Source organism: Cetorhinus maximus, chromosome 22 (assembly GCF_964194155.1).
Source record: "Cetorhinus maximus chromosome 22, sCetMax3.hap1.1, whole genome shotgun sequence".
Classification (NCBI taxonomy): Eukaryota; Metazoa; Chordata; class Chondrichthyes; order Lamniformes; family Cetorhinidae; genus Cetorhinus; species Cetorhinus maximus.
The window spans coordinates 62,392,542-62,416,237 of NC_135900.1; the positions used below are offsets into that span (position 1 = coordinate 62,392,542).

The 23,696-nt window shown below is 47.3% G+C and overlaps 1 protein-coding gene across 5 annotated transcripts in view; it reads right to left on the reverse strand.

The window, feature by feature from the left end:
• mical3a (microtubule associated monooxygenase, calponin and LIM domain containing 3a) overlaps window positions 1-23,696 on the reverse strand; it is a 301,509-nt gene that overhangs the window by 244,115 nt on the left and 33,698 nt on the right. For all 5 annotated transcript variants that reach the window (XM_078568426.1, XM_078568423.1, XM_078568427.1 and 2 more), the window contains exon 7: window positions 11,753-11,868. In XM_078568426.1, coding sequence (XP_078424552.1) covers window positions 11,753-11,868 — 116 coding nt within the window. The remainder of the gene's footprint in view (window positions 1-11,752; window positions 11,869-23,696) is intronic.

A 23,696-nucleotide genomic window follows, 5' to 3' on the forward strand; every position in this document is an offset into this window, starting at 1 on the left:
TTGTATTGCATTCAGTCTGATCTGAAACTAGATGAAGGACTAAAAGTTGGCATTGCCTTAAATGGTAAAATGGTTGAAACGGAGGTTGACACTGGAGCATCTGTTTTTATTGTTTCAGAGAAGACATGGGAGAAAATTTTCAAGAAATGCCCATTGGAGAAAACCCTCCTCCAGCTTAGCACCTACACTGGTGAGGCTGTGAATATACTTGGAAAAATGTCTATTCAAGCTAAATATGGAGCTCAAATAGCAAGGTTGCTGCTTATCTTTGTGAAAGGGCAGGAGCTGGCTGAAAGAAATTTGGCTGGACTGGAATAAAATAAATGGTGCATTGTAACCCCATGTTGCAGTGCTTGTTAGACAAGCTTACTGATGTCTTCAAAGAAGGTCTTTGAGTTATTAAAGACATTGAAGCCAAACTTGCTGTGAAGGCTGAAGCTTCTCCAAGGTTCTTCAAACCACGTTCAGTTCCCTACTTACCGTGACAGAAAATAGAGCAGGAACTATAACAACTTGAAAACTTTCAGATAATTAAGAAAGTTGATTATACAGAGTGGGCAGCTCCAATAGTCCCAGTAGTGAAGGAATGATAGGTCTATCAGAATATGTGGTGACTATAAAATCACCATTAATCCTTTCCTGGAAGGGCATCAGTACCCGCGACTGAAAATTGAGGATCTTTTCGCTTCTCTGAATGGAGGTGAATTTTTCACAAAGCTTGACCTATCACAGGCATTTTTGCAAATGCAGCTGAGTGAAGATTCCAGGAAGTATACAACCATCAGCACACAAAGGTCTATATCAATACAAACGACTACCTTTTGGAATCATGTCATCACCAGCCTTATTCCAGCAGGTCATGGACAAAATACTCCAGGGCCTCCCTGGTGTAATCTGCTTCCAAGACGACATGCTTATCACCTGGAAAAACCTCCCAACTCATTTAGAGAACTTAGGCAGGGTCCTGCGTAGACTGGAAAATTACAGCATCCGCTGTAAGAAATCCAAATGCTCGTTCCTGAAACTCTCAGTGGAGTACCTGGGACATGTGATCAACGAAACTGGCCTCTCAACCTCACCCAAAAAGGTGGAGGCAGTGGTGAGTGCACCACAGCCTCCAAAAATGTTAAGGAGCTTCGTTCATTCTTGGGACTTGTGAATTACTGCAGCAAGTTCATTTCCAGTTGGGCTATCAAGGCAGCACCACAATCTGCTGAAGAAGAATGCAAAATGGGATTGGTCACAAGCCTGTCAGGAAAGTTTCAAGGAACTCAAGAGCTCACTTCTGCTAAAGTCCTGGCACATTTCAATGAAAAGTTGCCTGGCTTGTGATGCATCTGGTTATGGTGTTGGAGCTGTCATCTCCCCCACACTTCCTGATGACAGTGAAAGGCCCATTGCATATGCCTCACACACATTGTCCAAGGCAAAACAAAATTATGCCAAATTGAGAAGGAAGCTCTTGGACTAATCTATGCAGTCAAGAAGTTCCACCAATATTTGTATGGACATAAATTCGCGTTAAACAGACCACAAGCCTTTGACCTGGTTGCTTAGCCCAAAGTCGCAGGCCACAACACTTGCCGCTGCACGCCTACAAAGGTGGGCACTGATCTGATCTGCTTACCAGTACGAAATGACATTTCATTCTACTGAGAATCATGGAAATTTGGACACACTTTCCAGACTTCCATTACACTACAGCTCCACAACCTGAAGTGAAGTCACTGCTTTCAATGTGAACCAGATAGACATGTTACCTGTTAAAGCAGATCAAATTCGACTTGGGATGCTGTGCTCTCCAAAGTTTACCTTGAACACACAGGAGGGTTGGTATACACTTCAAGAAGTCACTACTGAGCTTGAACCTTACTACATGCATAGACTTGAGCTGACTGCAAGATGGTTGTTTGTTATGGGGAATCAGTTGTTATTTCTCCAATTCCAAACACGAGTGTTAGAAGAACTTCACCTCAGTCACATGGGGCTCGTCTACATGTATGGTGGCCACACCTGGATAAAGACGTCGAAGGCATGGTCAGTGATTGCCTTCCGTGCCAAGAAATGAAGTCTTCTCCTGCACCTATCCCATTACATCCATGGACTTGGCCTGACCACCCATGGCAGAGGCTTCATGTGGACTTTTCTGGACCACTTCTCGGACAAACATTCCTGATTGTGGTGGATGACCACACAAAGTGGCCTCATGTTCCTAAGAAGTTGACTACTCCGGAATGTGTTCACTACTTTTGGATTGCCGGAGCAGATTGTGTCTGACAATGGCACAGAGTTCACATGTGAATTTCGAACATTCCTGAAAAACAATAGGATCAAGCAGATTCTCATCTCGCCTTACCACCCATCCTCAAATGGTGAAGTGGGGCACTTTGTCCAGACATTCAAAATGGCCATATTGAAGGGGAGGACACAAACAGATTGGAAGTTCAAGCTGAAGAGCTTTTTGATGTATCGTAACACTCCACATTCAACAACTGGCATATCTTCTGCTGAGCTGATGTTTGGAAGATGACTTTGTACCAGAATGGATTTGGTGTGTCCGGATTTGAAAGTAAAGATTGGTTTAAGGCAATTTAGAAAGGTCACATGACACAAGTAAACCAGCTTGAGTTTAACCTGGATCAATCTGTTTGGGTCTGAGATTACTGTGAGACACCAAAGTGGCTCCTGGAAAAAATCAAGTATCAAGGACCACTGACCTATGATGTGGAATCTGGAAGAGACACTGACCAGATTAGAGAAACCAAATCCAAGGAACCAAATTTCCAGGGATCTCCAGTCACAGTGGAAGATTTCTAGGAAACATCTGCTCCAGTGGGTGAAACCCGACTTGATTCAACCAACAACCCTGTAGCACCTGTAGCTGCAACTGTTGAACCTGAACAGAAACAAGTGGAACAACAGAACCTTCCATTTCTAAGCAAACAAACCGAGGTACCCAAGCCAACACTCCTCTCTAGATCAAAGGGAATCTGCAAACCACCTGAATGATTTTGTTCCTGGCTAAAGGGGGAGGAGATGTGATGTTTGTTTTTCATGTTTATGCTTTTTTGTAAAAGGATGTTTTAGTGAAAAAAAAATTGAGATATAAAACCTGCCAGTAGGGTGTGCTAAATCCCGGACGTATTGTTCCTCTTGTGGAGAATAAGGAGTAAAGGAACAAAAACAAAGTGCTGGAAAAACTCAGCAGGTCTGACCAACATCTGTGGAGAGAAAGACAGAATTAACGTTTCAAGTCCTGTCATGAAGCTATTAATGTATGTAATATTTTGGAAAATACTTTTCTTTTAAAATAGAGGTTTAGTTTGTGGGTATGTCTTAATTGGATTAAAGCCAGCCAGTCTGGGTGCTTTGATGTACTAGTTTGAGATGGAAACAGAGTGTGCATTTGCATTTTTTTGAATGGAGCATTTGAGAAGTGGGGTTCAAATTTGAAGCCTTTCTAGCAGATACCAAGCAATATGTTTCTATTACTAATAAAATTGGTATTGTGAAAGGGGTTTTACTGTTAAAAGGTAAAGTTCAAAGAGGTTGTTGATACAATGAGAATTAACATTCAATGGGGCTGGTAGATAGATATAACTTTAGTAGTTTTCAGGTGTGCAGGCAGAGGCAATGTAAGATCAAAAGGCAGCTGCAAGCCTCCAACTGGCTCCACAGTGGAAAGGACCTCCTTTTGAATTCGTATGGTGAAAAATGCTTTACCTGGTGTTTTAGTTAAGTCTATGGGTTGTTGTTGCCTTAATGGAGATTAGTTTGGGAATTTGTAGCCATGTGTATATGTTTTAACCTGTGTAATTAAAATGTTTTATTTAGTTTAATGTAAAACCTTGAATTAGTAGTCTGATTCCTGAGTTTTTAGAGTCGCATTTCAAACATAACACTTAAAACTGTTGATTTATGACAGTTGTTTAAAGTTTCCCTCTGGGATTTTTGAATAACTCCGCTTTACCAACTGCATGAGTAATAATAATTAGGGGCTCGTCTGGGATAAATTATATTTCTAATTCCTCGATTGGTTAGGAATTGGTGGATCTTAAAGCTTACAATTACAATTGGCACTTTGAATTCAGGAGTTGGTAAAGTATTTTAGAAGTGGTGAGATTGAAAGATAGCTTTGGTAATTGCTAAGACTTGTCTGGGAGTAGAAGAGAACTCTAAGTGGGTTGGAGAAAATAACCAAAATTAAGTTAAGAGAGTTGGCGGAGAAGTTAAAATTGGGGTTACCTGCGGGAGCTAGGAAATCTGATATAGTTAAAAGTATAACACAGCATCTACGGTTGGAAGTGAAACCTGTCACAGCTGGAGGTAGTGAGACTTCAGTTGCAAATGAAAAAGCTTAAATTAGAAGCAAAGGACAGAAAAATGGTTTTTAAAAAGGAATTAGCAATTGTGAAGATGGAGAAGGAGAAAGAGAATTCCAACTGAAAATGTTGGCAGTTAGAAAAGAGATGTCAGTAGGTAAGGAAGAATTTGTCTCTAGATAGGACCCAGTGGGGATATGTTTAAATGTGTACAAGCTCTTCCAAAGTTTGAGGAAACAGATATTGAAGCATTCTTTATTTCATTTGAGAAGCTAGCTAAACAGATGAAATGGCCACTGGAAAATTGGACAGTATTATTACAGTCTAAGTTATTAGGTAGGGGGCTTGAGGTATATGCTTTGCTTTCAGAAGAAATGTTGGTGAATTATGGTGTGGTGAAAAAAAGCTATTTTGAGTGCATATGAGTTGGTTCCTGAAGCATCCAGACAGAAATTTAGGAGTATGAGAATACAGCCTGGACAAACTTATATTGAGTTTGAAAGAGTAAAACAAAATAATTTTGACCGGTGGATACGGGTGTTAAAAATAGAGACAACATATGCAGCTCTTAGGGAAGTAATTCTTTTGGAAGAATTTCAAGATTGAATCCCTTCGGCAGTGAGAACTCATGTGGAGGAACAGAGGATTGATTCTGTAAGGTAAGCAGCAGAGATGGCTGATGATTGAGTTAGTTCATAGAGCTAAACCTTTTTTCCGTCACCCTTTCAAATTGGAAAAGGATAAAAAGTGGGAATGTGAAAAGGAGGCAGGTAGTCAGGGAAGAGAAGGAGTAGCTGGAAGTCCCCAGGAAGTTTTTTCTCAGAATAAAGAGGAAGGTGCTGAAGGTAGAAGTGACATTCGAAAATTGAGATGTTTTCATTGTAATAAAGTGGGGCACACAAAGTCAGTGTGCTGGAGGTTTCAGGAAAATTCTGTAGGAATTATTGGGGTACAGAAAAGCTCTGGAAGTAAAAGTACTGTGGGTTCTGAGGTTCAGGTACAGGAGAAACAGGTGTACAGGTGAAACGGAAAATCAGTGATAGGTAAAGAAGTGGGAATGTGTTCACAGTTTACTCAAGAGAATTCTGAGGAGCAGGTTGCAGAAATGTTTAAAGCTTTGTATGTGAAGGGGAGGTCTTTCCATGTATAAATGGTGTAGGAGGTAAAGATCTTAAAATATTAAGAAAGACAGGGCTAGTCAATCCTTAAAGTTGTGGGATAGTGGTATTTGTTGTTCAGAGGGAGTATTGCAGGAGAAGGTTAATAAGTGGGGTTCATGGAGATGCTCAATCTATTCTGTTGTGGAAGGTAAATTTAAAGAGCAGATGGAAGAATGGTGAGACTATAGCTGGAGTGGTGGAGAAATTGCCCAGGGGTTCAATTTATTCTGGGTAATGATATAGCTGGATCACAAATGTGGGTGATGCCTGTGGGAACAGCCTGTAGAAGTATTTTCAACAGAAGTGCTGCAGAAGGAACATCCTGGATTGTTTCCTGATTGTGTTTATAGCAAGATCAAAGGCCCATCGGGAAGAAAAAAATAAACAAGATAAACAGGCGGTTCGAAGGCATGAAGAAGGTGTCAAAATCCAATTAGCTGGCGCTGTATTTGATAACAACATTGTTCAGGAGGAAGGAATACCACTTCTCTTCAAGGAATGCAGAACAGTTCAGTTGAAATGTTTAACTCAGAGGTTAGTGGAGTTACAGAAAAATGATTTGCAATTAAAACAGTTATATCAGAAAGCTCATTCAGAAACTGAAGCAAAATGTATTCCAGTATGTTATCTTCAAGGGAATATTTAATGAGAAAATGGCGATCGGATTACGTCTCAGCAAATGAAAGCTGGAGGGAGGTGCAGATTGCTATCCCATTAGAGTATAGAAATGAGATTCTGAGGATCGCTCATGAAATTCCAATGGGAGGGCATTTAAGAATTAGGAAAACACAGATAGGTTTTTTTTGGCCAGGATTGCATAGAGCTGTAGTCAAATTCTGTAGAACCTGTCACATGTCAAATAAAAGGAAAATCACCAAGTGATGAAAGTGAAAGCAGATAAGGTGGCTAAAATGCAGTTTTGTTTCTGGAGAGAAAGTTAGTTTTATTACCAGTACTAGGGGATTCATTAAATGCGAGATTTAGTGGGCCTTACAGGATTGAAAAGAAATTGAGTGAAGTAAATTATTTAATAAATACTCCGGAAAGAAGCAGAGGGTGTGTCATGTAAATATGCTTAAAAAGTACTTTGACAGGAAAGAAGCACAAAAAGAGGTGTCAGTGATGATGGTTGATGAGAAAGAGGTAGAAGTGCAGGACTCTGACATTGATTTTCCTCTAATAAAATTGGATAATGAAGGGGTGCTTGAAAATTTAAATGAGATGTTGAGTTACCTTCCAAGCAACTGTCAAAGTGATTTGGAAAAGTTATTGCACAAACCGATTTGTGGAAATAAGTTGGGAAAGGCACATTTAGCTTTACATGATGTATGTATCGAAATGTCATCTTCAATAAGGCAATAACCTTATAGATTAAATCCGGCAAAGTTATCACAAGTACATAAAGAAATTGATTTCAAGCTTCAAAATGATATTGAGGCTAGTTGCAGTAACTGGAGGTCGCCTATTGTACTGGTACCAAAACCGGATGGAGCACACAGACTGTGTGTGGACTATCAAGAGGTGAAAGCAGTGACAAAAGTGGATTCATATCCTATACCACGGTTGGAAGATTGCATTGAGAAAGTGGGACAATCAAAATTTATCACAAAGATTGACTTGCTAAAAGGATATTGGCAGGTTTCGTTGCCTGAGAGAGCAAAGGAGATATCAGCTTTCGTAACGCCAAGTGGACTATATCAGTTTAAAGTCATGCCATTTGGTATGAAGAATGCACCTGTGACATTTCAAAGACTGACCAACAAAGTTATTGTAGGTCTAAACAATTGTGCGGTTTATATTGATCTAATTGTTTTTGGTCAGACGTGGGAGGAGCATTTACAGCATCTGGAAGGATTATTTACTAGACTACAAGAAGCTAATTTGGTGATGAACTTGGCTAAAAGTGAATTTGAAAAAGCGCAAGTTATGTATCTAAGCCATACCATTGGACATGGTAAGGTGGCTCAGAGATGCGAAAGTCGAGGCTATTGTGGATTTCCCAGAGCCTACAACAAAACGAGAAGTTTTGAGATTTCTGGGCATGAATGGGTTTTACGGGAAATTTGTACCAAATTTTAGCCAAGTCGTTGCTCCACTGACTGAGCTATTAAAGAACAAGAAGTTTCAATGGACACTGGAGTGTCAGAAGTCATTCGATAGTTTTGAAAACTGTATTAACTACACCACCAGTTTTGGCAGTACCCAATTATGCCAAGCAATTCAAGTTGGCCATTGACGCAAGCAATATAGGCATTGGGGCTGTACTGTTACAAGAAGATGACACTAGAACTGAAAAACTGATAGGGTATTTTTCACGGAAACTGTACAACAGGAAAGATATTCAACGATGAAAAAGAGACTTTGGGTTTGGTGTTAGCATTGCAGCATTTTGAAATTTATGTGCAAACAATTCATCAAACAATCGTTTATACAGAACACAATCCTTTGAAGTTTTTGGACAAATTTCGAGATAAAAGTGCAAGGCTTTTCAGATGGAGTTTATTATTACAACCATTTAATCTACGTATTATACATATTGCTGGAAGAGAAAATCTGATATTTTATATATATAAAAATAATATTTTGGAAAATATTTTCCTTATAAAATAGAGGTTTAGTTTGCAGGATGTCTTAATTGGATTAAAGCCAGCCAGTTTGGGTGCTTTGATGTACTAGTTTGAGATGTAAACAGGAACCTAGCGTGCATTTGCATTTTTTGAATAGAGCATTCAACAAGTGGGATGAAAACTTGACGCCTTTCTAACAGATACCAAGCAATATGTTTATATTACCAATAAAATTGGTACAATGAAAGGGGTTTCATTGTTAAAAGATAAAGTTCAAAGAGGTTGTTGATGCAATGAGAATTAACATTCAATGGGGCTGGGTGTGCAGAGCAGAGGCAATGTAAAATCAAAAAGCAGCTGCAAGCCTCCAACTGGCTCCTCCATGGAAAGAACCTCATTTTGAATTTGTACGGTGAAAATGCTTTGCCTGGTGTTTGGTTAAGTCTATGGGTTGTTGTTGCCTTTAATGGAGATTAGTTTGGGAATTTGTTAAAAGTTATAATAGTAATTTGTAGCCATGTGGATATATTTTAACCTGTGTAATTAATAAAATGTTTCATTTAGTTTAATGTAAAACCTCGAATTAGTGGTCTGATTCCTGAGTTTAGAGTCGCATCTCAAACATAACACTTAAACAACTGTCATAACCAATAATTTTAAAGTTTCCCTCTGGGATTTTTAAATAACTCTGCTTTACCTACTGCATGGGTCATAAATCCATATGACTCTTCAGGAATAAAGGGACCTTCTGATTTTCATACAGGTAGTTAGAATTCAGAAGCAGATAGCTCGTGTGTATTCTTAATTGTTAAGTGACTTCAAAAATTCTCCTGAACACACTCTAGAAACTTTTTCCTGTCTGTCCTTTACACTGACTATAATAGTCTATATTAGGATAATTCACAAAAATGAGAGCGCAGAGAATTAGGTGACATAGTTAATTATTTAGGAGGTAGGAGACAGTAGTGATAAAAGCTTCATTCTCAAATTGTGGGATGTGACAAGTGCTGGTTCTGTAACGAGGCTTCATCATATTTTCCTCGAGAATATTGATAATCTGAACAATGGACAATAAACTAAAATCCAAGTTTACAGATGATATTCAGCTGGGCAGCACTGTGTTGTGTAGATGGAAGCAGCAAGTTACAAAGGCACATTGACAGACTAACTGATGAAAGCTTCAGCAGAAGGAGTTCAATGTGGGGAAATGTGAAGATTGTCGATCTGAAAGATAAACTGGAATATTGGAGCTGTTTATTGATTTATGTGTCCATGAACACAAACCACTTCACAGAATCAGAGTGCAGAAGAGAGGCTTTGGTCCATCGAGTCTGCACCGACACGTGAGAAACACCTGACCTACCTACCTAGTCCCATTTACCAGCACTTGGCCCATAGCCTTGAATGTTATGATGTGCCAAGTGCTCATCCAGGTACTTTTTAAAGGATGTGAGGCAACCTGTCTCCACCACCTTCCCAGGCAGCGCATTCCAGACCATCACCACCCTCTGGGTAAAAAGGTTTTTCCTCACATCCCCCTCTAAAGCTCCTGCCCCTCGCCTTGAACTTACGTCCCTTTGTGACTGACCCTTCAACTAAGTGGAATAGCTGCTCCCTATCCACCCTGTCCATGCCCCTCGTAATCATGTACACCTTGATCAAGTCGCCCCTCAGTCTTCTCTGCTCCAACTAAAACAACCCAAGTCTATCCAACCTCTCTTCATAACTTAAATGTTTCATCCCAGGCAACATCCTGGTGAATCTCCTCTGCACTCCCTCCAGTGCAATCACATCCTTCCTATAATGTGGCGACCAGAACTGCACACAGTACTCCAGCTGTGGCCTCACCAAGGTTCTATACAACTCCAACATGACCTCCCCACATTTGTGATCTATGCCTCGATTTGATAAAGGCAAGTGTCCCATATGCCTTTTTCACCACCCACTAACATGCCCCTCCGCCTTCGGAGATCTATGGGCACACACGCCAAGGTCCCTTTGTTCCTTAGAACTTCCTAGTGTCATGCCATTCATTGAAAACTTCCTTGTCAAATTACTCCTTCCAAAGTGTATCACCTCACACTTTTCAGGGTTAAATTCCATCTGCCACTTATCTGCCCATTTGACCATCCCGTCTATATCTTCCTGTAGCCCAAGACACTCAACCTCACTGTTAACCACCCGGCCAATCTTTGTGTCATCCACAAACTTACTAATCCTAGCCCCCACATAGTTATCTATATAGTTTCTATAAATGACAAATAATTGGGGGCCCAGCACAGATCCCTGTGGTACACCACTGGACACTGGCTTCCAGTCACTAAAGCATCCTTCTGTCATCACCCTCTGCCTCCTATAACTAAGCCAATTTTGAATCCACCTTATCAAATTACCCTGTATCCCATGTGCATTTGCCTTCTTTATAAGTCTCCCATGTGGGACCTTGTCAAAGGCTTTGCTGAAATCCATATAAACTACATCAACTACACTACCCTCATCTACACACCTGGTCACCTCCTTAAAGCTTGTTCACATGTTCAAAAATCAAAGGCATAATGGTGGCTTTGACATCAAAAGGGCTGGAAGTCAAGTCAGTGGGAGTTTTGCTCTCGTAACATAATGTTTTGGTTAGACCCCATCTGGAATATTGCATTCAGTGGGTACCGCACCTCAGGAAGGGTGCCAAGTCCTAGAGAATACAGCACAGCTTTACAAGAATGAGAATGGGGGTTTAGGGGAAAATGATTCATTAACTAGGCAGAAAGGCCCTTGTGCTGATCTAATTGTTTTTTCAGAAAATCTGGGCATCGCTGGCTAGGCCAGCATTTATTGCCCATCCCTAATTGCCCCTTGAGAAGGTGGTGGTGAGCTGCCGCCTTGAATGACTTGCTAGGCCACTTCGGGGGGCACTTTAGTGTCAACCACATCTCTGTGGGTCTGGAGTCACATATAAGCCAGACCGGGTAAGGATGGCAGATTTCCTTCCCTAAAGGACATTAATGAAACAGATGGGTGTTTACAACAACATGCTACTTTCATGATAACTAGTGAGACTAGTTTTATACTCCAGATTTATTTAGTTGAACTTAAATTCCCCAGGTACTTGGGTGAGATCAAAGTGTTTAAAATGTTACAAATATTTGACTGGGTAGTTAAGGAGGAACTATTTCCTTTGGTGGGAGAGCCCAGATCAATGGGACATTAAAATTAGATCTAGTTTGTTCAAGGCAATGACAAAGCAGTTCTCATACAAACATCCAGAGCTGGCAATCTGGAATTCACTGCCACAAAAGGCTGTGGTTGTTGGGGTTAAGTTGGAGCTTTTAAAACAGCAGTGAAGAAATTATTAGATATGTTGCAAAAGGGAGTAAAGGGCGTTGAGAAAGAGAGACCGTGATTGAATTGAACAGAAAGCAGGCTCAGGGGGCTGAATGGCCTCCCCCTGGTCCTATGGGTTTGTATTAAAGAAAAACCCATTCACACTGTAATATGGCAGAAGGACCACAGGAGACTCAAGCTTAGCACTGGTAGCACTGGGCAGGGCTAAGTACTTGCAGCAGGGGGAAGATGGGTGTGGCTAAGGTCAGCTGTAGTCTGGACACATTCAGAACTGCTGTCTACCTCGAAGGAGGAGGAAAATTGGGATAAAGCCAGCCAGACCCCAGCCCCTGAAGGGATAGCCCAGCATAGCAGTAGCTCTCACCTTTCAGCTAATACACACAGGGGAGCGGCACCTTGTGCCCAACACCGCACCATCCAAGCAGCATCAAATGCGGCCAGAAATCCTCGAGCAATCCCAGTTCCCATTGGCCAAAAGGGCTGGAAAAAAAACCAACAGAGCATCACCAGAGAACACAGAGCAGGAGAATCAGAAACAACAACACATAGAATTGCCCCATCACAGATATCCCACCCTCAGACACAGTCATCCAGCTCACAGACCCGACACACACACAACACTCCAACCCCCTCCCTCCGCGACCCCACAGAAACACTCCCTCCCCTCCACAGATATACTCCCCCCCACCCCCACCACCACCCCCCAGAGAAACCCCCCCAGAAACACTCCCTCCCCCAGAGAAACCACCCCTTACAGAAACACTGACACTCCCAACCGTCCCTCCAGAGAAACCCCCTCACAGAAACACTCCCTCCCTCACAGAAATGCTTCCCCGCCCCGAGAGAAATCTCCCCCCCACAACCCCCCCCCAACCCCGCCACAGATAAACCACCCCTCACAGAAACAATCCATCCCACAGAAACACACCCCAGAGACACCAGCCTCACAGAGACAACCCCCCCAACATAAACCTCACCCCCACCAGAGAAATACCCCGCCAACAGAATCACCCACCTCACAGAAACAGCCCCCCACCACAGAAACAAATTGTTTAGCAAATTGTTGGAGCTGTGGGCTGACAAATCCCTGGGTCCTGATGAATTTCATCCTAGGGCCTTAAAATTTAGGGCCTTAAAAGTTTATAGTGAGATGGTTGATGTGCTGGTTTTAATTTTCCAAAATTCACTAGATTCGGGGAAGGTCCCATTTGAGTGGGAAATGGCAAATGTAACTCCATTGTTCAAAAAGTGGGGGAAGACAGAAAGCAGGAAACTACAAGCCAGTTAGCTTAACATCTGTCGTAGGTAAAATGTTAGAAGCTGTTATTAAAGTTACAGCAGGGCACTTGGATAAGTTCAAGGTCATCAGGCAGAGTCAACATGGTTTTGTGTAAAGGTAATTGTGTTTAACCAATTTATTGGAGTTCTATGAAGAAGCAACAGGTGCTGTGGATAAAGGGGAACTGGTGGATGTACTGTACTTAGATTTCCAGAAGGCATTTGATCAGATGCCACATCAAAGGTTATTGCAGAAAATAAAAGCTCATGGTATAGGGGGTAACATGTTGGCATGGATAAATTAGCTAGCTAACAGGAAACAGAGTGTAGGTATAAAAGGATCATTTTCTGGTTGGCAAGATGTGATGAGTGGTGTGCAACAGGGATCAATGCTAAGGCCTCAACCTTTTACAATTTATATGAATGACTTGGATGAAGGGATGGATGGTATGGTTGCTAAATTTGCTGATGACACAAAGATAGGTAAGAAAGTAAGTTGTGAAGAGGACATCATGAGGCTACAGAAAGATATAGATAGGTTAAGTGAGTGGGCAAAGATCTGGCAAATGAAGCATAATGTGGGAAAATGTGAAATCGTTCATTTTGGCAGGAAGAATAAAAAAGGTAATTATCTAACTGATGAGTGATTTCAGAGCTCTGAGATTGAGGGATCTGGACGTCCTGGTGCATGAATCACAAAAGGTTAGTATGCAGGTACAGCGAGTAATTAGGAAAACTAATAAAATGTTATTGTTTACTGCGAGGGGAATTAAATACAAAAGTATGGAGGTTATGCTTCAGTTGTACAGGATACTGGTGAGACCACATCTTAAGTATTTCATACAGTATTGTGCCTCCTTATTTAAGGAAGGGTATGAATGCATTAGAAGCAGTTCAGAGTTTTACTAGACTAATACTTGGAATGGGTGGGTTGTCTTATGAGGAAAGGTTGAACAGGTTAGGCTCATATCCACTGGAGATTAGAAGAGTAAGAGGCGACTTGATTGAAATGTAAAAGATCCTGAGGGCTCTTGACAGAGTGGATGTGGAGAGGATGGGTAGAATCGTTCCTGATTTGCACAAAGTGTGGTAGCGAGTGGGAGATACAACGTTTTACCTGCCGGCCGCATTGGCGGCTTCTCACGTGGCACCGTCTCAATCCCACCACATTAATTATGCATTCCCGATTAAATACACGGTTTTGATGGCGGGCCGGCTCCCATTCTGCTGCCACACCATAACCCCACCCTTAACGCAATAAATACTAGCCTAGCCAGCAACACCCACATCCCGTGAATGAATTTTAAAAAAAACTTCTTCACGCCAGACACCGTATTTAAAGCGCAGCCAAGCGCACACCTCTCGGTGCTTCCAGCCCAGGACTGCTGCACAAAATACTTGGACCCAAAAGGCAAGAAGACTGCAGCCCTCAGGGTCAATAACATGTCCCTCGAGTGCCTTTTGGACACCATGGAGGCCCAAAGCGATTGTGCTCTGGCCACAGGATGGGCAGCAGCATCACCAATCCAGCAAGGGAGGTGGTGGCAGCAGTGGTCAGCGACAATGCCCTGCAGAGAAGGACAGCCATCCAATGCCGAAAGATGAATGATGATCTCCGTTCCATCAGGGTAAGTCACTCTTCTCATCACTCTCAACTCACACACTCACAAACCCAGCACACATCCACAGGACCCTCACTCAATGCCGGTTCAAGGGACATCACCATTCACTCTCTCACACTTACTTTCATTGTCCTCATCCCGTCCATGGGACCACCCACACAAGCCAGGCATACTTATCATCTGGCCTGGCAGGCATCCCACTTACACTCTCTCCATCTCTATTCCTGCAGGACAAGCTGGCACACAACAAGAGGGAGAGGTCACAGACCGGTGGAGGAATGCCTGAAATTAAGGTCCTCACGGACTTTGAAAACAGAGCCATCCAGCTGGCCAGCGAGGATCTGGACAATTCCTGTGCTGACGGTGAGGTCGGCGCTGCTCTACCAAGTGAGGGTCCAGCAGTTCAACATCCATCAGAGAACCATGCTGTGAGTGATGTGTCCTGTTTCACAGGCCACTGCCATGCACTAACTATCTCTCCTTGCTTCCACAGGCACATCTGGGAAACAGCCGACGGAGTACTCGACCCAGGGCCTCCAATCAAGCCCCAAAGAAACCTCAGAAGAGGAATCTGGAGGCACCCTCTTTGATGTCCCGTCACAGAGCTCATCCACACCCTGCACCAGCTCAGAAACACACACCTTGGTGGGACTTAGCTTTAGTGTAGCCTCGGGATCACAATCTGGTGAGCACACCACACTGTCTGATCCTGAGCAGGCAGCGGCAGGGACTTCCCCGGTGCCCAGCACTCGGAGGGCTGCTGGAGACCAGAATCTGCTGAGTGAATCAGATGACGAGCCTCTGGACTCAGTCATGTCACAGTTGCTGGAGCTGCAAAGGCAAGCTCGGGAACATCAGGAAGGGATGTCTGCTGCACTCCTCAGTTTGCAAGGCACGATGGAGGAGTCCATCTGCGTTCAGGCTGAGGTGGCAGCACTGGCATACCAACGCACCAAGGTCAACACTGGTAGGATGGCGGCCGCCATGGAGACCTTGGTCCAGGACTTTGCTCCTGCACTGCTGCATGGGCTGAACTCCATCGCTGATGCCTCCAACAGTGTGTACGCAAGAGGCACGTGGGGCAGCTCGCTCTCACTCCTGCTTTCCCTTCTCCTCAAGGAGTCAGCCTGGAGCCCTTGGGCACCCATAGGGAGGAGGATCAGCAGGTGCACACCCTGGGGCCATCCACCCAGGTGACTGGCCAATCCAAATTCCCTCTTTCTGTGACTCCAGCTCCACAGGTCGAGGAGGGTGCCACTGCCACACAGCAGGACCCTGAAAGCAGGCCGGGGCCCTCCAGGTCTTGGCCTTCCAGAAGATGCCTATCAAGGTCATGATAAGGCATAGCAGTTAGCAGGGTGCCTCCACCTCCACTGTGGATGTCTGGGGAACACCAATATGTAGCAGCAGGGTTAAGATGTAACTCTTCTGAGTCAATCAAATAAACCAAATTAACAAAATCAGGGACAAAGTAAAAGGCAGCCCCCTGAAAGGGAAACTGCAAAAACAAATACAAAATGTAAACGAAACTTACAAACATTAAACCAAAATGTGATTAACAGGGTCTATAAAACACCCAAGTCCCCGTGGTGCCCACCGGGTGTGGAAGGCCTTGACGGTGCCGGTAGACACCGCGTGCTCCCTCTCCAGGGACATCCGGCTGTGAATGTAGCCGTGGAAGAGGCTCAGACAGTCAGGTTGGATGATCCCCTCGATCGCCCGCTGCCTGGACCTGTTAATGTATAACTTGGCCAGGCCCAGGAGCAGGTTCATGAGGAGGTCCTCCTCCCTCCCGGCTCCCCCTCCGCACCGGGTGTCCGTAGATCAGGAGCATGGGACTGAAGTGCAAACAAAACAACAACAAAAGGTTTTTCAAGAAACCTGAAAAGAAACCCAAAATAGACGTGGTCCATGGACTCCACAAGGCCACAAAAGGCACAGGCATCTTGGGAGTCCGTGAACCGACACATCCGCTGTTGTATGGGACTGCTGCATGCTCCCGGGGCAGGGGGGGGGGGGGGGGGGGGGGGGGTCGGGAGGGAGGAGGACCTCCTCATGAACCTGCTCCTGGGCCTGGCCAAGTTAGCCATTAACAGGCCCAGGCAGCGGGCGATCGAGGGGGTCGTCCCACCCGACTGTTTGGCCCTCTTCCTGGATTTCTGCCTCTTTGTCGACCCCCTCGTGTACTCCTGACAGAAAACGCGGACGTTAGCCTTGCCCACGTCCCACCATAGCCTCAAGGAGGGGAAGCCTCCCCGCTTCCTTCTCCAGCCGGCCCAGAAACGACAGAACGTGTCCAGCAGCAGGTTGTTAAAGTGTCAGTGCGTGGACCCCGTCCGAGCGCAGAACACACCGAGCTCCGCCCACACCAGACGGTGGTCCAAGCACGGCACCGGCTGCACAGAAGCCGCCGGAACGCAGGACACGTCCGCCTTCTAAACGTAAAGGCGGATGAGTCTGGATGCTCCGACTCCAAGTGACACAAGAGAAAATGCTATAGTCAGGGTGGAGATGTCACCAGACGTCCATCAAGTCGAAGGACCCGACCAGGTCCCGCAACTTACTCACACCTAGCAAGCGGTGCTGGGCACCGTAACAGTCCCGGGCCTCCAGGGGTCAGTTGAAATCTACCCCCAAGGACGATGCACTCGCCCGCGTCGATGGAGCCCAGATGAGTGGACACTTCCTCAAAGAAGCTCGCTTGCTGCTGCACCCAGGAGAGCATACACATTCACACAGTGAAGCGCTGCACCCCCTGAGCTGCACAGTCAGGTGCAGCAACCGGCCTGGCACTGGCTCCTTGACCCCCAAGATCTCCGGCTGAAAATGTGGGGCCAACAAGATAGCCACCCCGCCAGAATTGGAGGCTGGGTGACTCACGTAGACCCCACCTCGCCACTCCAGGAGCTACGTAGCTTTGTCTCCCGGAACGGTCTGGGTTTCCTGCAGAAAGCACATCGCATACTTCCCATCCCGGAGGACCGAGAAGTTCTGGAACCTGCGCTGTGCGTCCCTGCTGCAGTGGATGTTGAGGCTGACTATGGTAGTCTTCATTCTCAGAAGTATGTGCTGCCATCACCATGCCTAGTGTAAGAAGGAGAGGACTATTTTAATCCTCCCTCTCCTTCAGGAGCCCAGCGAGAAATGTGTGAACCCTCCTCTTAACGTTCCAGTCCAGCCCAGGGGCCTTGAGGACCTGAACACAAGAGGATACGAATGCCACCGGTCTAGGGCTGACTGGACCCTGTCTCAGCGACCGCGATTACTCGCTACAAAATCCCAGAGTTCCCGTAAAGGGATGAGGGGAGAATCGGTGGGGGGCACCAGGGGGATCCACCACCTCACCTCACAACGACTGCAAGTCGTCCCCGGTGCTCACCACCGAAAACACGTCCTCCTCCTCCAGGTTGTCACCTCCAACTTCCGCCCCTTCCCTCGTATTGAGTTTGGGGGCTGGTTCGGAGCTGCCTGTCGGCTCCACCTCCACCTCCATCCCACCCCCAGGATCACGGCCAGAGGGGTCCTCTCTGGACTCCTCTTGGGAATTTGGAATTTGGGGCAGAGGGCTGCTCAGAGCCCCAATATCCCCCAGGTACCGGGTCGCCCGGCGAGTCTGGAAAAATCTCGGAACCCAGCACGGAGGCGCCCGGTGCTGAAGGTTGGGAGGGAGGGGGGAGGCGCCCCTCGCCACTGCTGCCCGATGACCCAGTGGCCGGGGCCATGAAGGGGCTGCTGCAGTCCCCTGGTGGGCCAGATGGCATCTCGGGGGTACAAGGTGGGTCGGTGCTGGTGCAAGGGCAATACCCTTACCAGCCCCCGAGGGGCGCTGCTCAGGCGACTGCAGCAAGGGGTTGGGGATTTGGGCTCCCCCCAGAGGGCAGAGCGAGGGTTTATGGGGCAGAGACACCACCACCTCTTCAATGGGGGAGGGGACACATCCGACCTCAAGTCGCGAGGTCCTCCCACCTCAGAGGGTGATGTCTCTTCCAGGGTAGGCTAGGGGCTGGGGAGAGCTCGACCTGTGAGGCTCCTGCCGTCTTGTCCAGCCCCCCCCAGATGCTCCGTTTTGTTTTGATGCTTTGTTTTGGCTGGTGTATTCTTTTTAAGACGACCACCGGCTCAAGGTCATGCACCCCATCACCGCTGGAGCCGGGAGCCCACGAGAGGACGACACCAGGGTCGGACCATGTTTCTCCCCAAGCCAGTGTCCCTGAATTTCTGGGGATCAGGGTTAGTTTGAGAGGTTTGGGGGGCCACATCTGCATGGCGGGTCTTCCGTCGCGGTGCGGGGGCTCTCCCCCCAGCCTTGCCAGCAGCCGAGATGGTGGCGGCTGCCAGCGGCACCTCCCTTTGCGGGGAGGAAGATGTAGTGGAGGTGGGGGGAGGACTGCTGGTGCCAGTCGCAGCTGACTGAGTGACATTGGCAGCCTTGGAGGTGGGACAGTTCTTTTGGACCTGCCCCACCTTCTTGCAGCCATGGCACCGCACACCACCCGCTGACCAGAAGACGAGGTAGACAGCCCCCTCAAAGGTGACATCAAACTGCCCCTCCGTGTACACTCCTCCCGGGCCAGGTGAACAAAGACCTGGTGCTAGAAGGAGTACACGCATCGGAGGCTGGGCTCCCTGAGGCCGAGCGGGATCAGCCCCAGACCTGACTGGTGACGGTGGGGGAGGAGGAGCTCACCGGGAACATTGGATAACACGAGCCTCTCTGCGGTGGCCTCAAGAGGATCCACTGCCAGATCCTTGGCCAGGGCCAGCTGCACCGCCCGCTCGAACCTCAGGAAGAACATCACCTTCCCATACATGCACGAGGCTGCAACAATGGCCGAGGGGCCGACAGCCCCAGCCAAAGCCTTCACACATGTTTCTACAGTCATCTCGGGGTGAATGTAGCTCTTTACCCCCATGGCCCTGGTCAGGAGGCAGAACAGTGACAGGGCTGCGGGGCAGCAGAGGCCACGGGAGCAGTCACTCTCCGTCAGTGGTGATGGTACCGCCTCCACAGTTGCCCCGAAGGGCCCGGCCACTGGTGACCCTGCTGCAGCCATTGGGGGATGAGCCACACCTGCCCCAAGCTTTGCTGGTGGTAGCAACAGCACTTAGAAAAGGGGAGGGGGAAAAGAAGGATTACCCTCTCCCTCCTGATGGTGTGTAAAGACAGTGCGAGAGGGGAAAAGGACAGGGAGGCACAGAAGGGGAAAGGGTAATGGGTGCAGGGTGGGTGGGTGTTGCTGGGTGGAGTGGAGAGGGGTGGTGGGGTCCTAGCTGTTCTTCCCGTAGGGAGAGGGTGATGTCTTCGCCAGGCAGCTGGTACTGCCTGGCACACGGAAGTCAGGTTTGCCCCTGTTCACCAGGCAGCACCTGCTACCTGGACTTGGACACGGGTGAGGCAAGGGGGAGGCAGTGGCGCAAGATCCTAAATGGACACACGCACATACCCCTTCTCCCCGAGTCCCTTCAGTAGTTGTCTTCCTCCCCTAAAGCAACACGGTCTTCACAGCCCCCACCAAACAAAAGTCCAGACACCCACCGCAGATGTAATGATAAAGTCCTTGCCTCCCTGTCTTGTAGGACCTCCACTCTTTCACTCCTCCAATTCTTCAGGCCACAGGCCTTGCAGGCTCCAGGGCCCCTGCAGCCCCAGCAACAATACCAGCAGTCGGTTTCTCGTGTCCCTTGGACAGCAGCAAAACCAGAGCAGCTTGTAAAAGTCCAGAGGAGTATGTTGGAAAAAGTGATAATAGCAGCAGGGTGTAACACTCCCAGTAGCAGCAGCCACAGCCTGTACACCGCACACAGCAACAGCTCCCACTCAGGCAGGGACAAGCTGCACCTGAGCCCAACCAGGAAGCACAGCCTGGGCACAGGCATTAATCACTTGTACACAATGTTCATTATTGGCAATAAACTCCTAAGAATGTCTCCCTGCCTGTGGCTCCTTGTTCTGATGAGCAGTGTTCATGTCACTCAGATGTGAAACTTTTCTGCACAAGATAAAGGCAGGTGTCTCAGTCCAGGGCCTCTTCCCTGTGCTCTGTGCAGCCTTCAGACCAAAGTGATGGTCCAGCCTCACACTCCCTGGGAACATTACTGATGCCTGCACCTCGGTGGTGCTGGTCACTGCTGCCAGAATGTAGTGGGCAGGAGTCACAGAGTTCTGTCATTCTCTCTGTGCTCTCAGCACCTCTAAGGTGGAGCTGGTCCCTATCTCACCTGCATCTGTGACCAGTGACGCTGTGCTCCTGAAAGGCTCAGGTGCTGAAGACAAAGAATCAGATGCTTTTAAAGTTTTATGGCTACATCTCCACCCAGGGAGTAGTGAGCCTGTGGAATTCGCTACCACAAAGTAGTTGAGGTCAAAACATTGTGTGCTTTCAAGAAGGAGTTAGATATAGCTCTTGGGGCGAAAGGGATCAAAGGGTATGGGGAGAAAGCGGGAGCAGGCTATTGAGTTGGATGATCAGCCATGATCGTAATGAATGGCGGAGCAGGCTCGAAGGGCCGAATGGCCAACTCCTGCTCCTAGTTTATATGTTTCTATGTCTCCATGATATAACCCTGATCACAGAGCGCAAGCGAGCTGCCCTCGGCCACACAGAGACTATGTGAAGCTCTATGGAATGTTCTCACTGCATGTCGTCATCATCCTCCTGCAAGCAAGTGACTATTAGGGCCTCCACTGCATCTCCATGTTTGGAGCATTATCACAGAGGGTATGTGCGCTGCTGAGAATTAGACTGGAGTCAAACGTTCATAGATGCAATGTGAAGATCTATTGTGCCTCTTCACTATTGTCATCATCCTCCACAAATCTAGCAGCTGAGGGCCTCCCGAGCACACATGCTTCGTCTAGCTAATGCGATGACCTCATCGCCGTCATTGTCGCCTTCGTGGATCTCCTCACCCTCATCCCCCGTCGGCGTCCTCCTCATCAGAGGAGACCTCCAGCTCCTCCATCTCCTCCTCAGCCAGCTCCTCTCCCCGTTGCAGCGCCAGGTTGTAAAGGACACAGCAGACGACAACGATGTGACACCCTCTGTGGACTATATTTCAGGGCTCTACCAGACAGGTCCAGGCACCAGAACCTCATCCTCAGCATCCCGATGATCTGCTCCACCAAGTTGCAGGTTGCAGCATGAGCCTCATTATAGCGTCACTCTGCTGCAGTCTGAGGCTGCCACACGGGTGTCATCAGCCATGGCCTCTGTGTGTGGCCCTTGTCCCCGAGGAGCCAACCCTGCAGCCTTTGTGGACCCTGGAAGACGTCAAGAATCTGTGACTGACTGAGAATGTAGGAGTCGTGCACACTCCCTGGGAACCGTGTGCAGACCTGCAGGATGTGCTTGTGATGGTCACAAACCAGCTGAACATTCAGCGAGTGGAACCCCTTGCGGTTAACGTAGTTGACCCCTTGTTGCAACAGAGATCTGAGCATCATGTAAGTGCTGTCGATGGCTCCCTGCACCTGTGGGAAACCCGAGATCTGGGCAAATCCCAGCGCTCTTGCTTCCTGGCTTTCCTGATCCCGGGTGAAATGTACAAAGTTGTGTGCCTTCGCAAAGATAGCGTCCGTGACCTCATGGATGCATCTACACTCCCCCTCTCCACAGAAACACGAATCCTACAGAAGCATTCCCCCACCAAAGAAACTCTCCCTCCCCCACAGAAATCTTTCATTCCTGACGTAAACACCCCTCCCAGAAAAACTCCACATCCACAATCAACATGTCCCAAACAGAAATCCCCCCCTACAGAAACATTGCACGGAGCCCACCAACTTCCCATGTTTCAATATTTAAGGTCACAGTCTCCTGCTATAGCAGAGATTTGATTGATTCTCTCCATGCCCACTCCCATCCCTACCTCTAATCTTCTCCATAGCACAACCCTCCAAACTATCTGAACTCCTCTAATTCTGGCCTCTTGTACATCGCCAATCATAATCATTTCACCTTTGCTGTTGTCTCAGCTCCGAGCTCTGGAATACCCTCTTTCTCTCTGCTGCTCTGCTTCACGTTCCTCCTTTATTATTATCCTTAAAACATACCCTCCTTGACAAAGCTTTTGGTCATTTGACCAAATATCTCCTTACTTGGCTCAGTGTCATATTTTGCTTCTTACTGCTACAAGGAAGCATCTTAGGGAATTTTACCATGCTAAAGACGATGGCCGGAATTTTCTAGCTCTGTTGGTGTCGGGTGTCATGGCGGGCAGTGGGAGGACAACATGGCGAAGAGGCCAAAAATCAGTTTTACGCCGTCGTGAAACCCAGTTTGTGATTGTCCACTCCACCCGTCAGGAACATCATTTTATTACATTTGCATCTAATTTATAAGCTCAGCTCGCCAGCATCATCCCCCCATGTCACATTTATCACTCATGTCAGCGTGACTTCAGAACGGTGTGCTTAACGACTGCCTTTAAAAGGCGTGCACTTGGTGAGTAGAACTTCGAGGCGAACTCGGAGGTGAATGCACACAACCTAGCACAGCGCTCGCAAGCATCACCCCTAGGACATCAAGGAAGAGGCTCCGCACATTTGTTTTTTCCTGGCTGGCTTTCAGTGCAGTGCCGGGGCAAGTGGGGCAGAGACGGTGGGGGCAGAAGGTGGCGGCAGGAGTGGGGAGCAAGGCAGCACAGACAGACTTAGGAAACACTCAAGCACATGCCAGGCAGGTGGGGAGAGGCGAGGTGAGGGAAGTGGCCACACACGGCGCAAAGCTTGTCAAAAGTGAGCATTTTTCTGCAGCTGAGACCATTCAGCTGCAGCTCCATCGACATGCTTGGAGTCAGGTCTCTGAAGCATGAAAGTGCCACCAAATGCTCCAGAACTTTTCACCCCTCGGGCACAGACTGCAAATGAATGTGTGTTCGGGGGCAGCAGAGCAATTGGCCGACTGAACAAGTTCTACAATCCCCTTGTGAAAGGTGGCAATGGCACAGTCACTGGTGGAGGCGCTCACAGCCCCTTGAAAATTTTTAAGGTGTGGACCAGTCTCCCCCACGGTTCGAGCTAACAGTGCAGCCTTGCAGTGTGGGTTAGGAGAATGCCTGAGCTGAGAGCTCATCATGCAGTCCAGTGACCGAAGCTGTGGCCAATCGGTCAAATGGGTTGGACCAAGGTGGGCGTAGTTTCAGACAGCCAATAAGAGCACTACACACTGGCCATCCAATTGGTGGCCAGCACTCTCCTACATGTGTGTTGGAGTCTTCAGACTTAACCAAGAGACGTCCTTAGGACACACAAGCTAACCCACATGTCTCTCTCCTGGATCCTGCAGGAGGAGAACATCAGGATCATGATTTAGCAGTATGCCTCATGGCTTCCAGAGACCAGAGAAGAAGCAGAAGAGAGCGGCAGAGGTGCCTGGCTCGGCAAAAGGAGGAGCAGCTCCCTCAAGA